Source organism: Meleagris gallopavo, chromosome 30 (genome assembly GCF_905368555.1).
Source record: "Meleagris gallopavo chromosome 30, MGAL_WU_HG_1.1, whole genome shotgun sequence".
NCBI classification, from domain to species: domain Eukaryota; kingdom Metazoa; phylum Chordata; class Aves; order Galliformes; family Phasianidae; genus Meleagris; species Meleagris gallopavo.
The window spans coordinates 1547500-1567771 of NC_139433.1; the positions used below are offsets into that span (position 1 = coordinate 1547500).

The 20272-nt window shown below is 43.8% G+C and overlaps 1 protein-coding gene and 1 long non-coding RNA gene across 6 annotated transcripts; one reads left to right on the top strand and one right to left on the bottom strand.

Moving 5' to 3' along the window:
- Window positions 1-453: 453 nt before the first annotated feature.
- On the bottom strand, window positions 454-12810 carry NFILZ (NFIL3 like basic leucine zipper). 5 transcript variants are annotated; one of them, XM_085211731.1, is made up of 3 exons: window positions 12701-12810; window positions 3598-3758; window positions 454-2303 (listed from the first exon to the last, which is right to left on the bottom strand). In XM_085211731.1, the coding sequence occupies exon 3, from the start codon at window positions 2280-2282 to the stop codon at window positions 1416-1418; it is 867 nt and encodes a 288-aa protein (XP_085067857.1). In that variant the 5' UTR covers window positions 2283-2303; window positions 3598-3758; window positions 12701-12810; the 3' UTR covers window positions 454-1415. The 5 variants fall into 5 exon arrangements, with proteins under 5 accessions (XP_085067857.1, XP_085067855.1, XP_019465573.1 ...); XM_085211729.1 differs by lacking the exon at window positions 12701-12810 and adding an exon at window positions 8879-9018; XM_019610028.3 differs by lacking the exon at window positions 12701-12810 and adding an exon at window positions 8841-8980.
- LOC146542483 (uncharacterized) lies at window positions 7373-16106 on the top strand. Its single transcript, XR_014880145.1, has 4 exons — window positions 7373-7937; window positions 8180-12275; window positions 14609-14922; window positions 15416-16106. It is a non-coding gene; the product is annotated as an uncharacterized LOC146542483 (long non-coding RNA).
- The last annotated feature ends 4166 nt before the right edge of the window (window positions 16107-20272 follow it).

The following is a 20272-nucleotide window of genomic DNA, read 5'->3' on the forward strand; positions in this document are numbered from 1 at the left end:
AGATGTTTGAGATGTTGGAGATGTGGCACTGAGGAACATGGTCAGAGGGCATGGTGGGATGGGCTGGGGTTGGGCTTGGGGATCTGAGAGGTCTTTTCCAACCTTAGTGATTCCGTGATTCTGTGATGCAGACATTTAGAAACATTGATCAGATCACCCTCAGCTGAATCCCCTCTTTTCCAGGCTGAACATTCCCAGCCTCTCCCAGCAATAAGGGCCCCCAGTTCTGAGCCAATGTGAGGGATTTTTACACCCCATTTCACATATCATTGTTTTTCCTTTTACGCTTTTCTCATTGGTGCATTTATTCATTATGTATAAAATGCTTTCTAGAAAAATGCTTGACAATTGTCCTCATTCCACAGACATTTCAGTGAGAACAGTGTGCCACGTAGCGGTTTTATTTTGTAAGTAAGTAATTTCAAAATAAGAAAATGGATCGGACAATTCAGCTGAAGTTAAGAGAATGTTTTATAAAAGCAATTTTCAAATACGGAAGTATCATTTCTGAAAATGCCTTATTTACAAGGAAAGAAGTAGGATGAAGATATGTTTTACTTTTCAGTAAAACAAAAAATAATAATAGTCCTCCAAAAGAGCTGTTATGAAAATAAATGGAAATAAATGTATCTTATGGACCACGCTGTCTACAGTCAAAGAGAAAAAGAGTTCATTCCCTCTGAAGATAAATTACAACAAAGTGAGGATGAAATGGACCAGGTTCTGCTCTCAGTTCATGCCAGTGTGAATCTGCTGCCTTCTTACTGCTATTCCTTTTTCTTGCTCCAGACAGCTGGAGGGTATGAAACTCTTTCCATCCACAATTTCCAGTGTTAAACAATTAGATTTTCATCCCCGTTTGTGAAGATGGAGGTGATGACAAAGCAAAGGGAATTAAGATGGTGGTCACACCCAGCAGCTGTAGCAGTGGTGTGGAGCCACTATTGTGTTGCATGGTGCGGGCACCACCTCTTTGCCTCTTCCTGCCCCTCGTCCCTTCACACTTCAAGATTGGTTGGGATCCTGAGCAGCCTGATCTGGTGGGGGGCACCCAGCCCACGGCTGGATCTTGAAACTAAATGATCTTTAAGGTCCCCTCCAACCCATTATGTGATGCTATGAAGATTTTGTTAGGTTGGCAAGTAGAGCAACCAGGTGAAACTGAAGCTTACCAGCAGCCATGGGGTCTGACAGGTCCATCACAGCAAGACTGACATCATGGCCAACTGCAGTTGTGCTGTAGTGATGCAGCCCAGCCCTATAACTTCCCTCAGCATTTATGCCAAAGAGAAAAAATTACTTCCTTCTTTAAAAACATTTCCCTCCCACCCCTCCTTCCAAACACTTCGTGTCATTGTAATATATCACGTCTGCTCCCATAGAGGTTGTCTCTGCTCCCACAGAGGGATCCATGGTCACTGTCCTCCGAGGGCTTTGGTCTTAATCCGGAGTTTGTGAGGCAGAGCTGAAGAGCTTTGGCCCTTTGTGTGATCTTCTGATGGGGAAGGCAAGCTACATGGGGGTGGAGGAGAAGTTTTGGGCACTTGCTGCTCATCATCTTCATCTGAGACAGTTGTGGTGCTCTCCTTGCTCACCTCTGCCAGACCAGGACAAGGGGATGAGAAGCAGGCACTGCCTGGGAAAGACAAATGGAACGCATGTTTGTCTGGGCAGTGGTAATCGAGGAAAGGAGAGCAAACTGTGGATCTGAAGGCTGAATCAAGCTTCTTTGGTTGGTGAAGGCCAAATGTGTCCATAGGAACTGGCTTTGAGTCACAGCCAAGGAAGTTTCTAGATGGGTTAAAGGTTTTGCATGGAAAGTCGGCCGGCTCCAGCACCTTCGGCACAAAGCTCTTTGTGAAGAGGCAGGAATCCCCAGCAAAGGGCTCTGCTTCAGGGAACGGCCCTTTGTGCCCTCGGAAATAAATCCCCAGGAAGTCCTGCAGGGAGCGGCCCTGGTGGGTGCTGGCATCGGGGCTGATGAGCCCAAAGCGCAGTTTGAGGGCCAGCAGCTCCGTCCTGAGGATGGCATTCTCCTCGCTGAGCGCGGCCAGCTGGCTCTCCATGGCGAAGTCATTGAGTCGCCTCTTCTCCCGCGAGCGTTTGGCCGCCTCGTTGTTCTTGCGCCTCTTCTCCCAGTACATGTTGTCCTTCTTCTCGTCCGGCATGAACTCCCGTTTGCGCCGGGAGGGTCCGCTCACTCTGCTGTGAAGGAACTTTGCTTTGCTGTGCTGAAGTGTGAGGTCGCCGATGGCGCTCAGCGGTGCCATGAAGTTGTCCATGGTTGTTGACGCAGCTCAGTTCTGCCAGAATTGAGACATAAAGCTGTTACCACTGAAGCTGCTGTTAATCGTTACATTAATAAACAATATGAAGGGGAAAAAAAAGAACTAATTAAGATAGCCATGTGATTTTTTTTCCTGCAATCACACCAGGAACACAGTTGATGCATCCAAGTCTTCAAATCTCAACGTTACCTCAAAGACCATCATAGAACCATAGAGTCACAGAACCATTTGAGTTGGAAGGGAACCTTCAAGGCCATGTGGTCCCACTCCCTGCAGTGAACACAGACACTCAAAGCCCCATCGGGGTCCTCAAACCTTGTCCCCTGACCTTGATGTCTCTACAGAGTACCCAAAGTTGACTGAGAAGAGTTAAAGAGGAGACATTCTGCCAACCCTGTGCATAGTTACAAGCACTTTGCCTGACTTAAATCAGGATAACAAAACTTGCTTTCACATACTGTTTATCTCCCACTGATCTCAAACTGCCTTGCTTAGGAGATAAGCCTCATTGCCTCTGTTTCTCAGATAAAGAAGGCAAAGGGAAGAGAACTGATTTACTTTAGTTACATACCTTAGCAGATGAAATAGGATTACAACTCAAACACATCTACTCAGTCCTGGATTCTCCTAAAAACCACTGGTCTTACTTTATAAAGCTGGATTTGATGACGTTTGTGATTTTGGTAGGACAACCACAAAGAGTTATCACCACGCATCTCCCTCTAAACTGCAAGCTTCCTGAAACATGTGGATCCTCCAGGAAATCAAATGGGCTGTGCTGATCAGGTAGGGATGTCTAGAAGTCAGCACCTGCATGTGGTCCCTCTGACACCCTCTATGCAAAATATCTGCTGTTTATTTTTACAGCTATAAAGACCTCCAGTGTTGGCAGGTTGTTGTCTACTCTGCTTTCTGCACAATGCAGATCTGCAAAATAGACAAATAAGCATCTACAGACAAATCCACATTTATTTGATGGCTGACTTTGTTCAGCGTGACCAGAACTCTTTCCTGATTTAAATCAGGGCAAGTTCCAGGAAAGTACACTGTCCCAGTCAATGTGATTTTGTAATTAAATTGTTTTAGTTTAGCTGTAACTCTTTGAGATCTCAAACAGTATGCAAAGATTCCAAGGGTAACTAAAGACCAAAACAAAGAATCTCCTTTAGCGTGAATATGTTTGGGGTAATTCCTCTGGTTTTTGTTTAAATTGACTCCTGAGCTCAAAGCATCAAAGTGAGTGTGCCTGTGGTTACTGGCAGCGTCAAAAGGCAGAAATATGCTATTGTTTTAGGGCTTAATCACTTACCAGGAATTTTTCAAGTTAGTATTTGACGTGACTTCTTTGTTGAATGAGTCAAAGATGAACAGGTGGCTTTTTCACTGTGTAAACTCATCAGCTGCATCAGGCAAAGTAGTTTGTCTTCTCCTTGTCCACCTCTTGCTCCCAGTGCCTGTCATGAGGACGTCCTATAAGAAGTTTCAAGATTGTGGTGACCAACAGACTCTGGTCAATGTAGCTGGGAAGAACATAAAATAAAAGGGACCCAAAAGATGTATGCATGAGACAGAACAAAAAAAGTAACAAAAAAACTGAGTTCTTTCTTCCAGCAAACAACCTCTTCTTCTCTTATCTCCACCCTAAGCAGCCTTTGATGAATTATACTTTCCAACAGGTTGTACAGAGCCCTCCAGCAAAAGTATATATCTGACAGGAACTGCTTCACTGCAGATGTACGAGGTGATACACACTTCTCTTTAAATAAAACACACTGCCTCATCAAACAATGGTGAATGTTTGATTTTTTTTTTTTTATTTATTTTTTTTTTTTTGTGATCAAGTTACGTTCTTCTTCTTCCCAAGGATGCAATAAAATTAGAATAGTGCCAGCAAAAGGCAACTGGAACAGGCATAGATTTATTTCTGTATACGAAAAGATTAACATTATTTCTCAAGAATAAAGGACACGCACTGGAGTTACTGGGCAGTGGCTTACGAAGAAAGAGAAGGAAGCACGTCTTCGTGCAATGCAACATTAAAATTTGTAGTTTTGTTGCCTTGGGATAGTGTGACCATCAAAAGCAAAAGGGGAACCAAATAAAGATAGGACAAAAGATTGTACCAGGCAGATCTTTGAGCTGACTCCATCTAATTGTTCTTGGATAATGAAATATTAGGTGAATTCAAGTACGGCATAAATCACTGAATCGTGGAATGGCTTGGGTTGGAAGGGATCTTGAAGATTGTCTACTTTCAACACCTCTGCTGTGGGCAGTGTTGCCACCACCTTATCAGGCAGCAGATCAGACTCCCCAGGGCCCCCACATTTCCAGTGAGTGGGTGATAGAAGCTGTAAAACTGAGCACTGCAGTAGGTCACATATTTGTCTTGAATTAGAACAGAGAATGAACCGGATCATTTACAATGCAAACATTTTAATAAAGTGAATGTCTATGTTTTGGTCTTTACTAATCTTTAATGTACAAATCCAAGTGTTAGCTCTTTTCATATCACTTCTCCTTTTATATGTTAAAGGCTTTTTCTTAAATCTTCACATCCACTCATTTCACCCCTACTTACATCACAAATTCATATCTACAAACACCAGTTCTACTTTTGAGCTAGATCTTGTTTTAAAACAGAGCCAGGAGGGCTATTTTTTAATCAAGAACACAAGAAGGCAAATTTTTTTAATCCACTGCACAAGAAAGACGTGCAGCTGTTGGTGTGGATCCAGTGGAAGTCACAATGATGCTCAGAAGGTTGGAGTCCCTTTGTTATAGGGACAAGCTAAGGGTTGGGGCTGTACAGACTGGCAAAGAGAAGGCTCCAGGAGACCTCACCTCACTGTGGCCTTCCAGTACTAAAAAGAAGCTTTCAGGAGGGAGACCGACTTTTCAAATGGACAAGGGAGAATGGTTTTAAACAAAAAGATTTAGATTAGATGTTAGGGGGAACAAAGAGAAGAAAGCTTCCAACTACTTAAAAAAAAACAAAAACAACAACAAAAAAAACCCACAATTATATTATTCCATTATTCTATTATTCCATTTCACCCCAGTGACAATTTCTGGATCAAACTTTCATTTCCAGCTTCCTTTCTGTACTCAGTTCAGCACCCATCTACATAAGAGACAATCCACGGAGACATCACTGGTGTTTGACTTCACTACAGTCAGAAAGAGTTTAAATCAGCACAAAGGTTGAGCCAAGCAACGCTTGCTTAATGCTTATGGAAGTGAGGCAGAAGGTTGGAGCTCCATGATCTTTAAGGTCCCTTCCAACCTCAGCCATACTATGATTTACCCACTTTTACACTCCTCAATCATACCAGCTTAAACTAAATCAGATCTCAGCTACTAATCTCAAGCTCCTCTTTACTTCAGTATCTAACCCGCAGGAGTTATTCAGAATTTGCCCTGATAAAATGAGATAGTAGCAGCAAACCCCAGCGAGCACGGTATGATTTACAGCAGAAACCTTTGCAAACTTCTCGCAGGAACATCATGCGGTGCAAGCACTGCTAAGCACCTCAGTAAACATGCTTGTGTCCTCTCTGCTGCTCGGTCTGTGGTTTGGTAATATCTCACAGTGCTCTCTAAACCTACTGGCCTATTTAAGGTGAAGGGCTATTATTCTAATCAAGTTCTTGACTATTTGACATTCATGCTAAGGCAGCGGTTAGCAGGTGCTGCTGAGCAGTATGTATTAATCTCTTTGTATTTCAATGGGAGATGGCATGATCCTACAGCAGAAAGAAGGGAAAAAAACAGGGAGAAAACCTATGGACCTACATTACTCCGGGAAAACTGCTTCTGTGGTTCATACTGATGGAAGAATCAGTCTTGCTGGCAATGCTTTAAACTTACATTCAAAACAGAATTGACTCAGAAACGACAAGAATCTGCCAAAGTCACGTATTTGCTGCACATCTATTTTGAAAACACGCAAAAGATTGTTGACTCACATTGCCAAATGTTGCTGTAAGGCTGCCAGCGTGTTGCGATGCCTCTGTCAACGTGTTGGGATGCCTTTTCAGACAGAGCTTTAAAGTGGAGCATGTTGACTTTTTGGACCAGGTTTTCTAAAGACTGGTTTCCACCACAGCTTTGCATTCCATTGGGTTCTTGTTTGAAAACCAGATTGCAAGACCCTGTGAGGATTTCCTTTAAAACCTGTCCATGCCCTCTGAATCTGTACAGAAAGACTTGACTTTCAGGGGGCTGAAAGATAGATTCAGCTTTTTGAATGCGCTAAGATTCTAGATTAAATTGTTGCCTTTGGGGCTTAATCACAACAGGGTTTTTGTTAGGGTCGAATTGCAGTTTTCAGTCTTGGGGTGCAAGACACTTAAAATGACGTGAACCTCCCCAACCTCACCAGCAGAACTGCAGGTTCTTACAACTGTAAGTTGTACAAACCTCTTTCAATTCCTCTGTGCTTGTGATCAAAGCACTGTGCAGGCTGCATTGCCCACGGCAACTAGCCTCAAAGCAAATCAGGTATTGCAAACCGACCTCGAAATTTTACCGTTTGTTGACAGTGGACTGTAAGACTGGAAATGCTTTGAAAATCTCTTAAAACCTCAAAGTTGCTGATGATTCTTTGCAAACTACAGAGTTTTGCAGTTCTTGGTCTGCAGAACCCTCAGTGTGTGCTGCTGATGGATAAAGAACCTTCATGTGGTTTGCTCCATCCAGCTCCCAAGGCACCTCCCCCTGTACCCTGTGACTCAAGGTAGGATAGTGCATAAAAATAATTCTTTTTCTCTGGGACGAAATCACTTTAAAAAAAAAAAAAAGAATCAATTTACTTCCTCAGCATTATTTTATGGTGTGGGTGGAAAGCATTGGATTTTTGGCAGATTATGCTGGATAAACTTGGGTTTTTTATAGACATTTTTCACTTGTCTTATTCCTTCAGTTCCAGCCCTACTGGGTAGACCCTGCTCCAGGAACATCTAAAGTCACAATAGCTGAATTGTCTCTCACCATTTCTGCACCACACAATGCAGCGCAGCACAGTCACCTCTGAGCTGTTTCATTTGGACGCAGTGATACTGTGCAGGAGTTCCCCCCAAGCTAACTCACTCCAACAAGATCAATTAGATCAATTAGCATGGCCAGGCCACACTTTTTAATGCAAATTGATTCCTGGTGGCACATTCAAGACCTATGCACAAATTTGCAGGACCAGACCTCCTACTATATCAGACCAGTGATATTGCTTCTAGAACAAAAGGACATAAGATTATGCCATGCAAGAGCATAGATGACAGATATGAAGTTGTTAATTTTTGTGTGTGCATATTTTAGGTGGCAGCTTTTGTTCTTGTGCTACCAAGAAGGTGGAGCTGTGTTTCCCTTGGTGTGATGTAGGAGAAATCTTGTTCCACCGTTGGTTGGTGGCGCGGGAGGTGGACGTCTGCTCACAGTGCATGCACAGCTCTGCCTTGCTCTGCCTACCCAGGGTTGGAAAATTCCATTGGGCTCATACAGAACCTGACCAAAAAAAATGCTGTCATGACAGTTCCTTTAAAAGTGAAGATCAATTCATGAAGATAAGCTCATCATTATCTGAAAGTTACCCCAGATGATACGGTGGTGCCTCATCAAAAGGAAGAAATGAGAGGCGGATGAGACCAACAGGTAAGTCCCTTCCTCCCCGTGGCAAAGGATATCTATGCTATCTATCATATGCTATGAAATCAATGAGGCCTGAGTGTGTGCTTAAAGCAAAGCATAGGCTACGAGCTTCTCGTGAGACAAGGCAGAAATGCTGCCTTCAGTAAAGCTGTCATTAATTTTTGAGAATCTGTGGCTTTCAGCCTTGGAAATGAGAAGTCGAGAACCACCAGGAAACAATTCAACACCTCTCTCATCTTTCCTAGATATTACCACCCAAAGTCAGTACCAAGGACATGTGAAAACCTCTTTTGAAAGGCTGTGCACAACCATTTGCGAATGACAAAATCCCTCACCCTGCAGACACTGCAAAGACACCACTGTCACAGTTAATAACAATACTTAAGGAGGGAAATCAAAACAAACCCTATTAAAAGCAACGTGCTGCCCCGAAGTTTCAAAATCCATTCGCTAACAAACAGCTGTCAGAACAGAACACCTTCTACAGCTGATAATCCTGACTCTTTTCTTTATCTTTTCACTCATCTGTTTCAAAAAGCCCATCCCTAAAGACTTTCTTTGGACAGGAAAGCCTTCAAGACCTGCTTGATCGCCCATTCTGCTGTTCCTTGTGCACTCACATCAGCAGTTACAAAATATTCCTGAAATTCCAGTTAAAAAACTGCTGCTGAGCCGTGCAGACACAGGCATGCAGCACACAGAAAGCCCCACAGGGCTCTGCTAACCCAGCAGTGCACTCATCGAGACCCCAGCCCTAAGAAACAGCTTTGCTATGAGTGAACAAACCACAGCCGAGCTCTCCCTGTCTTTTCCTGCTCCATCTCTACCACAAACACCTCCGGGATGGAGGACCAATGGCAGCATCCCCTTAAAACACTCCTAAATAAAACTCATCTCAGCGCTTACCCTTCTGTTTCAGAATGAGAAATAGAAACCATCCTCACAAAATAAGTATCCGATCAGGAGCAGAGCATGGCGAGGAGCTGGTATTTCTGTGCCATCTCGTGTGCCATCCCCATTGCTTTCTGGCAGGAACACCCCCATCGTTTTGTTCTTCTGCAGTGGTTCCATCGCAGGATCTGATGCTCTCTAGAGACACTCCTTTTGCTTTTTAGAGGAAGGAAGCCATCTCTACTCGTTTGCCTTGAAGGCTGCCGGGCCTCCTGCGCTCTCTGAAGTGTGTGCAAAGGGCACCCACTGCAGAATGTGATCACATCTCTCATTCATTAACTGTTAATATCAAGATTTTCTGTCAGAGGTTTCCCTTTCACTCTGCTATCACAGGAAATAAATGAAACTTTTGAAGATGCTGCAAGGCAGAGTCATGCATCTGTCTGAGTTTCTATCGCACACAGAACTGGTGAGAAACCCACTGCTTCTCAAGACGAAACTCCTTATTTCGGTCCCAACTCATTGAATTTCTCCGTTCCCAAAGCAACTTGGTGCTTATCAGTGCTTTATCAGATTCAGAATACATACTCCTGGGTAACTGAAGCGAAATGGTTACGTAAATTCACCTGTTCCAGTCCTAGAAATAATATTTCTGGTTTGAAATGAATTGCTACTGTTGAGTTCTGTCTGAAGCTATACTGAGGAGCACCTCCACAAATGCTGCATGACCTATTCCAGATTCCACCCAGAGCAGCAGAAATCAGCACCCAGGTTATAATGCTTTTTTACAGAAATCAGCAGTAGAAAAACATCATTTTTCCATGCCTTGAGTTGTTCTTTGCACTATTACACGCACAACTGGACACAGATTGCTGTACTCACCACTCGTCCTTTGCTCTGTGAGATCCCCAACTGCACTAGAGCAGTCCTCACCTTCCCAAGCACCAATGGTGGGGACACTTCAATCCAAGCACCGATGGTGGGGACACTTCTCCTCCAACCATCTGAGCCACACCGACATGGCAGCAAAGCAAAAGCACACGTCAAACCAACACTGCGTGATAACAGAGCCGGAAGGTGGAGGAGAGACCCAGAAACCAGAGGAAACGATGAGAGAAATTTAAAGGAGTGAGAAATCCAAGGAAATTTTTTTCAAATTTGGCTTTTAAGGAAAAATTACGTCCTGTTGTTTTTCAGATAAGTAAGGATACGTCACGGCCACCGAAAGTCATGGAAGGTGAGAGGAAACGGTGCTTATCCCACTGTGAATTTATTTATCCCACTATTTATTTATTTAATGACAGAACTTTTCAAATAATTTTACCAACACTCTTCAGAAACAGATCTTCAGTGTACTCTTTGCTATTCATTTACCATTACCTTTTGTCTGCTAGCAGTAATGACTCCCTCAGTAGAACTACACTTTATGTTGCTTATATAAATAGCCAAGAGATTATGAACAGCAGAATGAGGTTTGGCAGATTTGCAACATCCAGATAGATAGACATCTCTGGCCTATGTAGTGTCACTTGGTTTTACAACAAATACTGCCTTATTAACTTGCATTTTATATCTGCCATCTCACTGCTTATGTAGAAGGGGAAATTTGGTTAATTCCACAGAATTCAGGATGGCGGTTTCGTTTTATTTTGCATATCAGCTTTTCTCTCTAGAGGATTCTCTACTGCAGATCAACTTATGATGACCATCAAGTACAAAAATAATATGAGTTTTTGCATGGAACGGAAAGCAAGGCCACAGCTACTGCTACCACAGCGACCTAAGAAAGCTCCAACAGACCATGATTTTGGGGGGTAAAAAAATGTTTGTGGATTCCTCCCTTCTGCCCATACGGGAGGAACTGCCTTGTTTTAGAGTTCACAGGAACCCATTAGGAAAGGAGGCTTTATGGCACAGCCTTCGGCTTTGTGCTTGTAGGCTGTGCTGTGGTCTAGCACAAAAACAAAGCCCTTGGTAGAGATTTATGTACTGTTTTCAAGTGCTTCTAACATCAAATAAGACCCTTGAAGTGGAATATGTGAACCCTCTAAGTTCATGACTATGACATTCATCCCGCTCTATTAATAATATGTTTTATCTTCTTCACTGTAACATTAAATTTTCACCACAGCAAAATAAGGACAGTGAATCCTGGGCAGTTAAAGCGGGGTTAAATTTTCCCTTTCTTTGCATTCATGAGAGGTGTCAGCTTTAAAATTCAAAACCAAAACTACTTCGCCACAAGCTTCAGAGATAACACAATAATTTTATAACACCTTCCTCCAGGTACAATAAACATGCATCACCTGAAAACGGATTGCATATAATTCCAAGAGTTCATTTGGAATAGTTTTCCCTTTCTTCCTGCCTCTAATTTGTTTCTGAAGGGGAAATCTGAAGAGGTAGAGGGGGAAATGGCAACAACCCTTCCCTATCTTTGAAATGAGATGTAAAAGCTTTTTCAAAGCAAGAAAGGAAAAGGCTTGTTGCCAGAAGCTTTGTGAAGTGAAGAAACCACGTTAAAAGCTGAGCAATGGTAGAAATAAAGACTGACATAGTGTTAATGATTAATTTTTTAAGCAGTTTTCAACATCTGGATCATTTGAATTTTTGATCTTGGCTCTCAGTTCTTCCAACATGACCAGGGATGTACTGAAGAGCATCAATACCTTCCCCATACAAAGAAAGCAAAGGGAAGCCAATTACACAGACTTTGAAAGAAAGGATGAGATTTTCAGAACAGGTTTGCAGCTAGGGACTCTACATTTTTTTAAAAGCTGGCCATAAGTGTCAAAGGAAGGACAGGATGAGGAGGCGGAAGATGGAAGCAAAAGGTTTGAAACACTTAGAAAACAGCTGGAACAAAACTGGTTGACACACAGCGTCAGGCTGGATGGGACTCTGAGCCCCTTGGAGCTGCGGCTGTCCCTGTTCACTGCCGGGGAGTTGGACTAGACAGACTTTAATGGTCCCTTCCAACTCCAACAATTCTATGATTCTAAGAAAACTGACTGTGTTGTCAGCGGTTTCACCAAAGCCAACTGGCCTCATCATCTCTACCAGCAAAGCTTTGTACAGAGATACACAAACAGCTGGGTTCTCCTTTTGGCCAAGGAAGTCACCTCTCTACTACAGCTTCTCTGCAGAGATCATGTCTACCCCTTTCTTAGGAGCTGCAAATCCAGCACTTTATTTTCACCATATTATGATCAAGCTCAAGTACTCTGCCAGACACACCAGGGGATGCTCTAGAAACAACAAAATCTGCCCAATGTTGAAAGCACATTCTTCCTTACTCTCACAGCCAGGAAAACACAAGCTCCAGGAGCAGCAACAAAAATATCTGAGCACCTCAACAAGGCAAACACAGTAGAACCATACAATAAAATCCACAAATATAACCACTCCACTGCTCCTCACTAAGGATAGGAAGAGAAATTTTGGAGAAAGGTATGAGGCACTGCAAGATGGTGAGCGTGCACACATCACGTATGTGAACGGATAGATGGTGTGTTTGCAGGGAGTTGGAATGAATGTAAGGAGTTTAGAGGAAAAGAAGGATGAAGGGAAGGGAAGGGAAGGGGAGGGAAGGGGAGGGAAGGGAAGGGAAGGGGAGGGAAGGGAAGGGAAGAGAAGGGAAGGGAAGGGAAGGGAAGGGAAGGGAAGGGAAGGGAAGGGAAGGGAAGGGAAGGGAAGGGAAGGGAAGGGAAGGGAAGGGAAGGGAAGGGAAGGGAAGGGAAGGGAAGGGAAGGGAAGGGAAGGGAAGGGAAGGGAAGGGAAGGGAAGGAAGGGAAGGGAAGGGAAGGGAAGGGAAGGGAAGGGAAGGGAAGGGAAGAGGATTGCCTGGTGCCTGGGTCCCCCTGGACAGGACTTACCTTGTAGATAACACAGGGTCAGCCTGCATTGGCTCCTGTCCAACAGCACTGTGCAGGGTGAGGGGTGATGAGCTCCTCTTCTGCCTCAGAGCTTACTTCTGGTGATAGCCCTGTCCTGAAAAATGTGGCAGTGGGTCAGTGAAGATCTTTTTTTCTTTTATCTTTTTTTTTTTTTTTTTTTTTTTTTTTTTTTTTTAATGATGAGGTCTCAGGAAAGCCAGAGTCATGCAGTCATTACGTAAGAGGCGGTGGCAGGGCAGGCAGCACTAAGAGAATCAGGTGGCCCCGGTGGCACCGCTGCTTTCATTGTGCTTCCCGTTAGCATTTACACCCCAAACACTCGTCAGCCCCAGTGGTGGCAGTGGAGGGGGTGGCCTTCCTGAGCCTGAAGAGAGTCTGCAGTAGGGGTTGAGTCACTCAGAAATCTACGTGTCCAAGTTCCTCATGCATGGGAGCTGAGGGAGAGAGCTGCGCTGGTGAGGAGCAGTGGTGGCAGAGCCCCACTGGGAGGGGAAGGAAGGAGGGCAGAACGACCCTGAGCATGCAATAGATGTGGGGAGAAAGATCCCATGCTGGTAATCATAGAATCATAGAAAGGCTCAGGTTGGAGGGGACCTTAAAGATTATCTAGTTCCAAGCCCCTGCCATGGGCTGGGCTGCCAAGATTCCCATCCAACCCATCCTTGGGCACCTCCAGGGATGGGGCACTCACATTCCTTCTAACCCCTACAATCCTGTGATTCCCTGGGCATCCTGTTTCAGTGCCTCACTGATCTTTGAGTAAAAAAAATCCCCCTAAAGCCTAGCCGAAATCTCCCTCTTTTAGCTTAAAGCCATTCTCTATCGTCCTATCAGACCATGTAAAATATCACTCTCCCTCCTACTTGTAAGCTCTCTGAAGTACTGGAAAATCCCAGGGAGGTCTTCCTGAAGCCTTCTCTTCTCCAAGCTGAACACCTCCAGCATCCTCAGCCTTTCTCCAGCACTTTATCTTCCTGGCCCTTCTGTGGACCCACTCCGACATCCTTCCTTTGCTGGAGTCCCCAGTCCTGGATGCACTACTCCAAATGGGGCCTCGTGAGGGTAGAGCAGAGGGGACAGTCCCCTCTCTGCCCACTGCTCCTCCTCTGTAGGTGCAGCCCAGGGGTCGGTCGGCTATCCGGTTTGCAAGCACACACTGCTGGCTCACGTCCATCTTTTCATCCATCAGGACCCCCCCAGACCTTCTCTGCAGGGCTGCTCTCAAGAAGTTCTTCTCCCAGTCTGTATTCCCACCTGGGATTGCCCGAACCCCACACTCAGCCTTGTTGAACCTTATTAGGTTCCCTTAGCATCCCTTCCTTCTGCTGTGTGAACTGCACCACTCAGCCTGCTGCCATCAGCAAGCTCACTGAGGGTGCACTTGACCCCACTGTCTTGGGCTGCATATAAAATAAGTAATATAGTTAATGTACATGAGTAACAAAACATCTTTTTAAAAAGATTTTCTATGAAAACATTTTTTTAAAAGGCATCAAAAACATAGAAACAGTGGGATATTTGAGCTCATTTTTGTGAAACTGATTCATCAAAGACTGTTTCAATGGAAGTAGATGCAATTCTTAGTGAGTTCTCAAGGTGCTTGTCAGAGAGTTTTGATCTGATTTTACTCTTCCTGTGCTTCATCCTTCAATGCATTTGTTCACAGAAGTATGTGCTGCCAGAAAGTGATGGCACAAATAAGGTCTGGTTGTGAATATTTTTCTGGAAAGTCAGTGGTATCTCTCTATGGATTTAAATTCCTGATCACTAAAGTGAGGATATTCATTGGCTGCAAATCTTATAGTGCTAATGCTTCCATGGTTTTCGCTGCATCTGCTTTGACAGTGCTGGGATCTCACTGTGCTTTTGCTTTCTGTTGTAACACAGTGATGACATTCAGCTGATACAGCTGGGATTCGCTTTGCTGGATGAGGATTACAGCTTGTCTTGCATACCCCAGGGACAGGAAGAGAAGGACGTTGATCTGCTGAGGCTCAGTGCAATCCAGAGAAGCCGATAGTCACCACTGTAGGCAGCTTTACCTGTTTGTAAACATGTCGATAGCCTGTGCCACCTGGTGGACACCAAAGATGAAACACGGAGATGTACTGGGGTGAATTAAATGCTTGCTGAATTCACGAACACTGCTCTGAGTCCCAGGCATCAGCTGGTTCCATCCATAGAGGTGGAGTGGAAGAACGGTGAGGGCTGAACCACCCAACCCAAGGGGTACAAATGGGGCTGGGGATATATCAGCTTTTACAGAATCTCTTCTTGGTCATTTTAATCATTGTGAATTAAAATGCTCAAAGTAACCTAGTGACTTAGATCTTAGTTTTCTGTGTAAAATACGTAAGCTTTGCTCTGGATGTTTGGCTGTGTCCTACTGGGAGATACAGCCCAGCACTGTGGGTCTGGGAAGAGGCTGAGCTGTAGAAGTCCTTCTTCTCCCTCTTTATTCCCCACAGAAACCAGACTGAGAGGTACAGCTCAGGTTCCTGAGAGCCAGGAGCACCAGCTTAACTTCAGACTGCTCAACAGGCTGGACTGTACCAATCATAACCATGCTTAGAATATCATATTTTGCTTAATTTTTTCCACTGGGAAATAAGGCCATGGGTTTTTTTGCCTGTCAGGATAGAAGATGCTGAGCACTGTTGTTTGTTGTTGTTGTTTTTTTTTTTTTTCCCATAGAAAAACAACCTTCTGACTTAGAGATCTGGAAATACTTATCTCCAGAAATTATGTTCTAACTGCAACATGTTGGAAGTGGTGAGTTATGAAAGGAGATATGAATAAAAAGCATTTTTATGGAAATGCATCATGTACAGTGATTGGGCCATTACATCGGATTGTGAGAGCATTTCAGACATTCAGAGATCATTTTGGAGGCTGTTACACCCAATGGTTTCTGTGTTGCCATCTGCTGTGCACTGTGAGTGTGAAAAGAGCTGCATGAAGAAAAACATTCAACCCAATTTTCCAAAGAAATGTGGGTTTTCATCTAGTAGGACATTTTCCACAACAAATATCAATTTTCAATTAAAATTGAATATTCATACTCTAAGTTTGGAAATCTCTCCTATTTCTTCTCTCCACTGGTTTTCAATTTGGACAATCAAAACATTGCAGCCAAAAGATTCCCACATCGTTTGTTTGGGTTTTTTTGTTTTGTTTTTTCCTTTTTTTTTTTTTTTTTTGTCATGTTGGTTTCAAATTGCCTCCAAAGGATGAGCAGAAAAACTGCTCAAAAAAGACAACTGCTTTTTCTGCTTATTGTTGTAAAAAACATTGCCAGGAACAGAAAATTTACAAACAGCTCTAAGTGTATTTGTGGGACTGCCAGACTTCTTGCTGCAAGGAAGATGCCCAGGGAAGCATTGGAGTCGTTGTTCCTGGGGGTGTTTAAGGATAAGATAGATGTGGCACTTGGGGACATGGTTTACTGGGCAATATTGATGGTGGGTGGATGGTTGGGCTGGATGATCTCAAAGGTCTTTTCCAACCTTAATGGTTCTATGAGTCCCTGGGGACTTTTCATGGCTCTGAGATATGGATTTCCTTTTTGCTTCTTTTATTAACCCAAAGTGAAGCTGAATACACATGCATTGCTGCCACCAGGGTAGTGGAAAACCTGAAAAAGTCATATTGTCTCACCTTTCCTGGTGAAATCATCCAATCATAGAATAGCTTGGGTTGAAAGGGACCTCAAGGATCATCAAGCTCCAACCCCATCATGCTGTATCTGAACCTCGTCTTCAAAACCTCACCCATGCACCCACATTAACAACCACAGAGAGCTCCTCCTTTGCACTCAAAGGCTGTGGGCTTTCATCCCTGTGAGCTTCTTCATGCTCTTCCCCTGAACCCCAACACACAAACTGCTGTGCTCCTTCACCACCATCATTCTGACTTTACCTGTACAGACATTTTACTGATTTCAAGAGAAATGACTTGCATGCCGATTGCAGAGGAGAGGGAATAGAAATATCTCATCAGTGGTTTTGGAGGATTGCTGCTTTCAGTGGTCATTCACCCCAGCTACTAATAAGAATAGACTCTGTCCACAGCCCCTCACACTCTTCTGCCAATTACTACAAGGACACAATAATGAGATGTGACATATTTTAGCCAAAATGAAGGAGAGACTTTCATATAAGCTCTGTAACTCACTGTCACATTACAGAAGGAAGCTCAGTGATGGACAGTGATTTGGATTTGGACTGCCAGGATGATAACACTGAGTTGGCCTCTCACTGCAGTGATCTTGGAGGTATTTGGCAATTGGGATGGATTTTGCTTCTATCACTGCAGTTCTGCACAGATTTTGGCAGAATTTGTCCCTGGGAAGTAGCTGGCCTGAAGGGCTGGAAGGATCCTCCATCCCTTCTGTCATGCCTGAGCCATTGTTTAAGAGTTGGCAGCAGTTTCTGCTATTAAAACCCGCTGACATGTGTAATGTCAGTGCTGTCACTCTGAGACCAGGGTGTGCCATTTCACTGCTAGAGTGAGGGAATGATGCTGGTCAAACCACTCGAGATGAGATGGAGCAGCACAAGAGGCAGATTATTAATCTGTTCATGAAGGTCCTTGGAGGAAATGGGGTTTTAAAGAATGGGAAGGGAAAGGGGAAGGAGAAGGGGAAGGGGAAGAGGAAGGGGAAGGAAAAGGAAAAGGAAAAGGAAAAGGAAAAGGAAAAGGAAAAGGAAAAGGAAAAGGAAAAGGAAAAGGAAAAGGAAAAGGAAAAGGAAAAGGAAAAGGAGGGGAAGGGGAAGGAGTTAGGAAGGGAAAGGGAAAGGGAAAGGGAAAGGGAAAGGGAAAGGGAAAGGGAAAGGGAAAAGGAAAGGGAAAGGGAAAAGGAAAGGGAAAGGGAAAGCAAGTAGGTTTTCTGATAAAAATTAAATTGTGGACACCAGGGAGAGTTGCAGTACATGTTCACTGTAGTTGAGTTTGAAGTGCTTAGGAGGCTTCCACTTTGGGTAGACAGTTTGCAAACAAACAAATGTACAGCCTGTGTTATTTTGTGCATGCAGAGATCTGCACCTTGAATTCATTTACATACACATACACACACAGAAACCTATCTAGATATGCCTGGGCATAAACGTGCCTGATTATTTCTGCACCAAGTTCCATAGAGGGGTTATTCTGCAGCTCGAAGAGTCAAAAACAAAGTGCAGAAAGAGAAAATGTAGGTAATTATTTGTCCTGACTGTAAGTCATATCATCCTTTGGAAATTGCTCACAAGGAACATTTACATCCTCCTTCCATGGACTCGGTGGGAAGAATGATCTCCACAAATTCCCATCACTTAATTCCCTCACCATTAAGCATTAATCTGAAATCTGTTTTCCCTTACATGGGTCTTCTCAGTCTGCATCTGTACTAAGGCATCCGCTGATCCCAGTGATGCAGGGTGAACTATGTGTGTCATTCTCCATTGATGTGAGCTCCCATTTCCATCTTGTCAAGCTGGCTTTCTCCATCCACATCCATGGCCTGCACTTGTTCTATTGCCAGTATACAGAGAAACAAGGTCAAAACCCACAAGGGAAGGAGTGACAAGGATGGGAGACTGGGGTATGCTAAAGTCAAGAAAGGTAATCGATGTATAAATGCATGCTGGACTAGATGAAGTACTGGCACAATCCAGTATCTATCTTCTTGTGTTTGGTTTTTTACCAGTGTACAGTCCATAGAATGCTTTTTCCATCCTCATTTTGCTTTGTGTCAGTTGATACACAAACACAAAAAACAGAATTCTTTCTCCTTTTCCACTTATGTTATCATATCTCTTATTGCAGACTTTTTCCACACCTTTTCATTTGTCAACATTTTGGAATATCTAGTTAAATGTTATATGAAAGTGGCTACAGCAAGACAGTGTGTTTGGGGATTTCCCTATTTACTGTCATAAAAATACTGAGTTCTTTTTTTGAAGGTGAGGTTTGCACAGGCTCACACACACACACACACAAAAAACAACACTTTGTCCATCTGAGTACAGCATCCATGTAATTTCAACACCTGCACAGAAGAAGGACCAAAATATCCTTGTTTATGTCTGTGTGTGTATTGGTACACACATTTGGATGTGGGTTGGTGAAAACTGTGGCATATGCAAACAGTTGCACTGATGGAGATCTTAGACTTAAACCTGGCATCAAAGTTGGTAAGCAAAGACCACATGCTTGGTCCTTTTAAACCATTGGTAAGTCACTTTGTTTGTGGGCCTTTCCTATTGGAGCCTTAGGACCTGCCCTTGCTGTCACTTCCCACATATGTTCTTGCTGTGCTTCTTGCTTGCAAATAAAAGCACTGCTTTCAGTAGGACTCACTTAGAGCATAATATCTGCAAACTGCAAAAGGCTGAGGCAAATTCACAAAGTATTAGGTTGTGAATTTCTGGAAAGCACTGCTCTGGGGAACAAAAAAGGCAGAAAGACAGCCAAAGAGACAGAGATAAATGGCTGCACACTTTGCCATGCCTAGACAGGATTTCCTATCCATTCTAGGTCCAGGGTTCTTGACTGCATGTCATTCCAGCCTATTTCCCAAAATGCACCAAATCATAGCCAAAATCAATTTCTGGTGTTTGCTGAGGATGGCATGGTATGTTGATACTGGGGAGGGAGCTGATTCTTGCCTGTCTGTTACACCACATCCCTATTTACGCCGTGCCAAAGGATGTGGCAACTGCCACCTCTCTGACATGACCATGCCTTACACCCACACCACGCTCATTTGCCCCGGGAGTAAATGAGTTGGAAGGAAATTTTCCTTCAGAAGACTTTTCCATCCAAAAATGCTGATTAGACTGAATTGAAATGTTCCGTGGAAAGGTTTCGATTCCGTCAAAGCTTTCAGTGGAAATAACCAAGCCTTGGCCAGGCTGTCTGACGGGCGAGCCTGCCTTGCCTGCTGCCAGCTCACCCGTCTGCCTACGAATCATTGGCCTTTTGGCACTCGGGCTACAAGATTTCCCAGCCAACGAGCTTCTGGATGCCAAGGCACCAGCTCGGCGTTGGCTTTTGCCATGTTCCCTGCATGGAGCGGCTCTGTAACCATGTGCTCCCTCACCTCTGGAGTTGGAATTTTGATTCTGAAAGTCTCTTTTGATTTTTTTTTTTTTTGGTATTATTTTTTGCATTTTTTTATCCCGCTGAAAATAGTCATGCCTTATTTTGCCTTTCAGTTCAGATGTACTGTCAGGAGCACACACTTTATGCAAAAGTGGTATCCATTTATTTCTGTTAGTAAGATGACTTCCAGGACCAGGATCAAGTTCTGAAAATACACTAGTGGTTTTTCTTCCCCATTTTACCCTTCCTGCTCACAACCTTGGCATTCACACCTGTGACATTACATTAAAGTCCCTCTGCAGCTGTGTCCACACCTACAAATATTAGGAAGAGCACAACCATGCTCTGAACGATGAGAATGTTTGGGAGGAATCTTGAGTTGGTTTGCTGGGGTAATGCATTGTTAATACCTAACGCAGACAACCTGCATTCCTCTTGCCCATGAAGAACATCTATTTTTCATCTAGT

Excerpts from the sequence above, each read along its gene's own strand:
- NFILZ (XM_085211731.1), bottom strand. The coding sequence starts at position 2,282 with ATGGACAACTTCATGGCACCGCTGAGCGCCATCGGCGACCTCACACTT.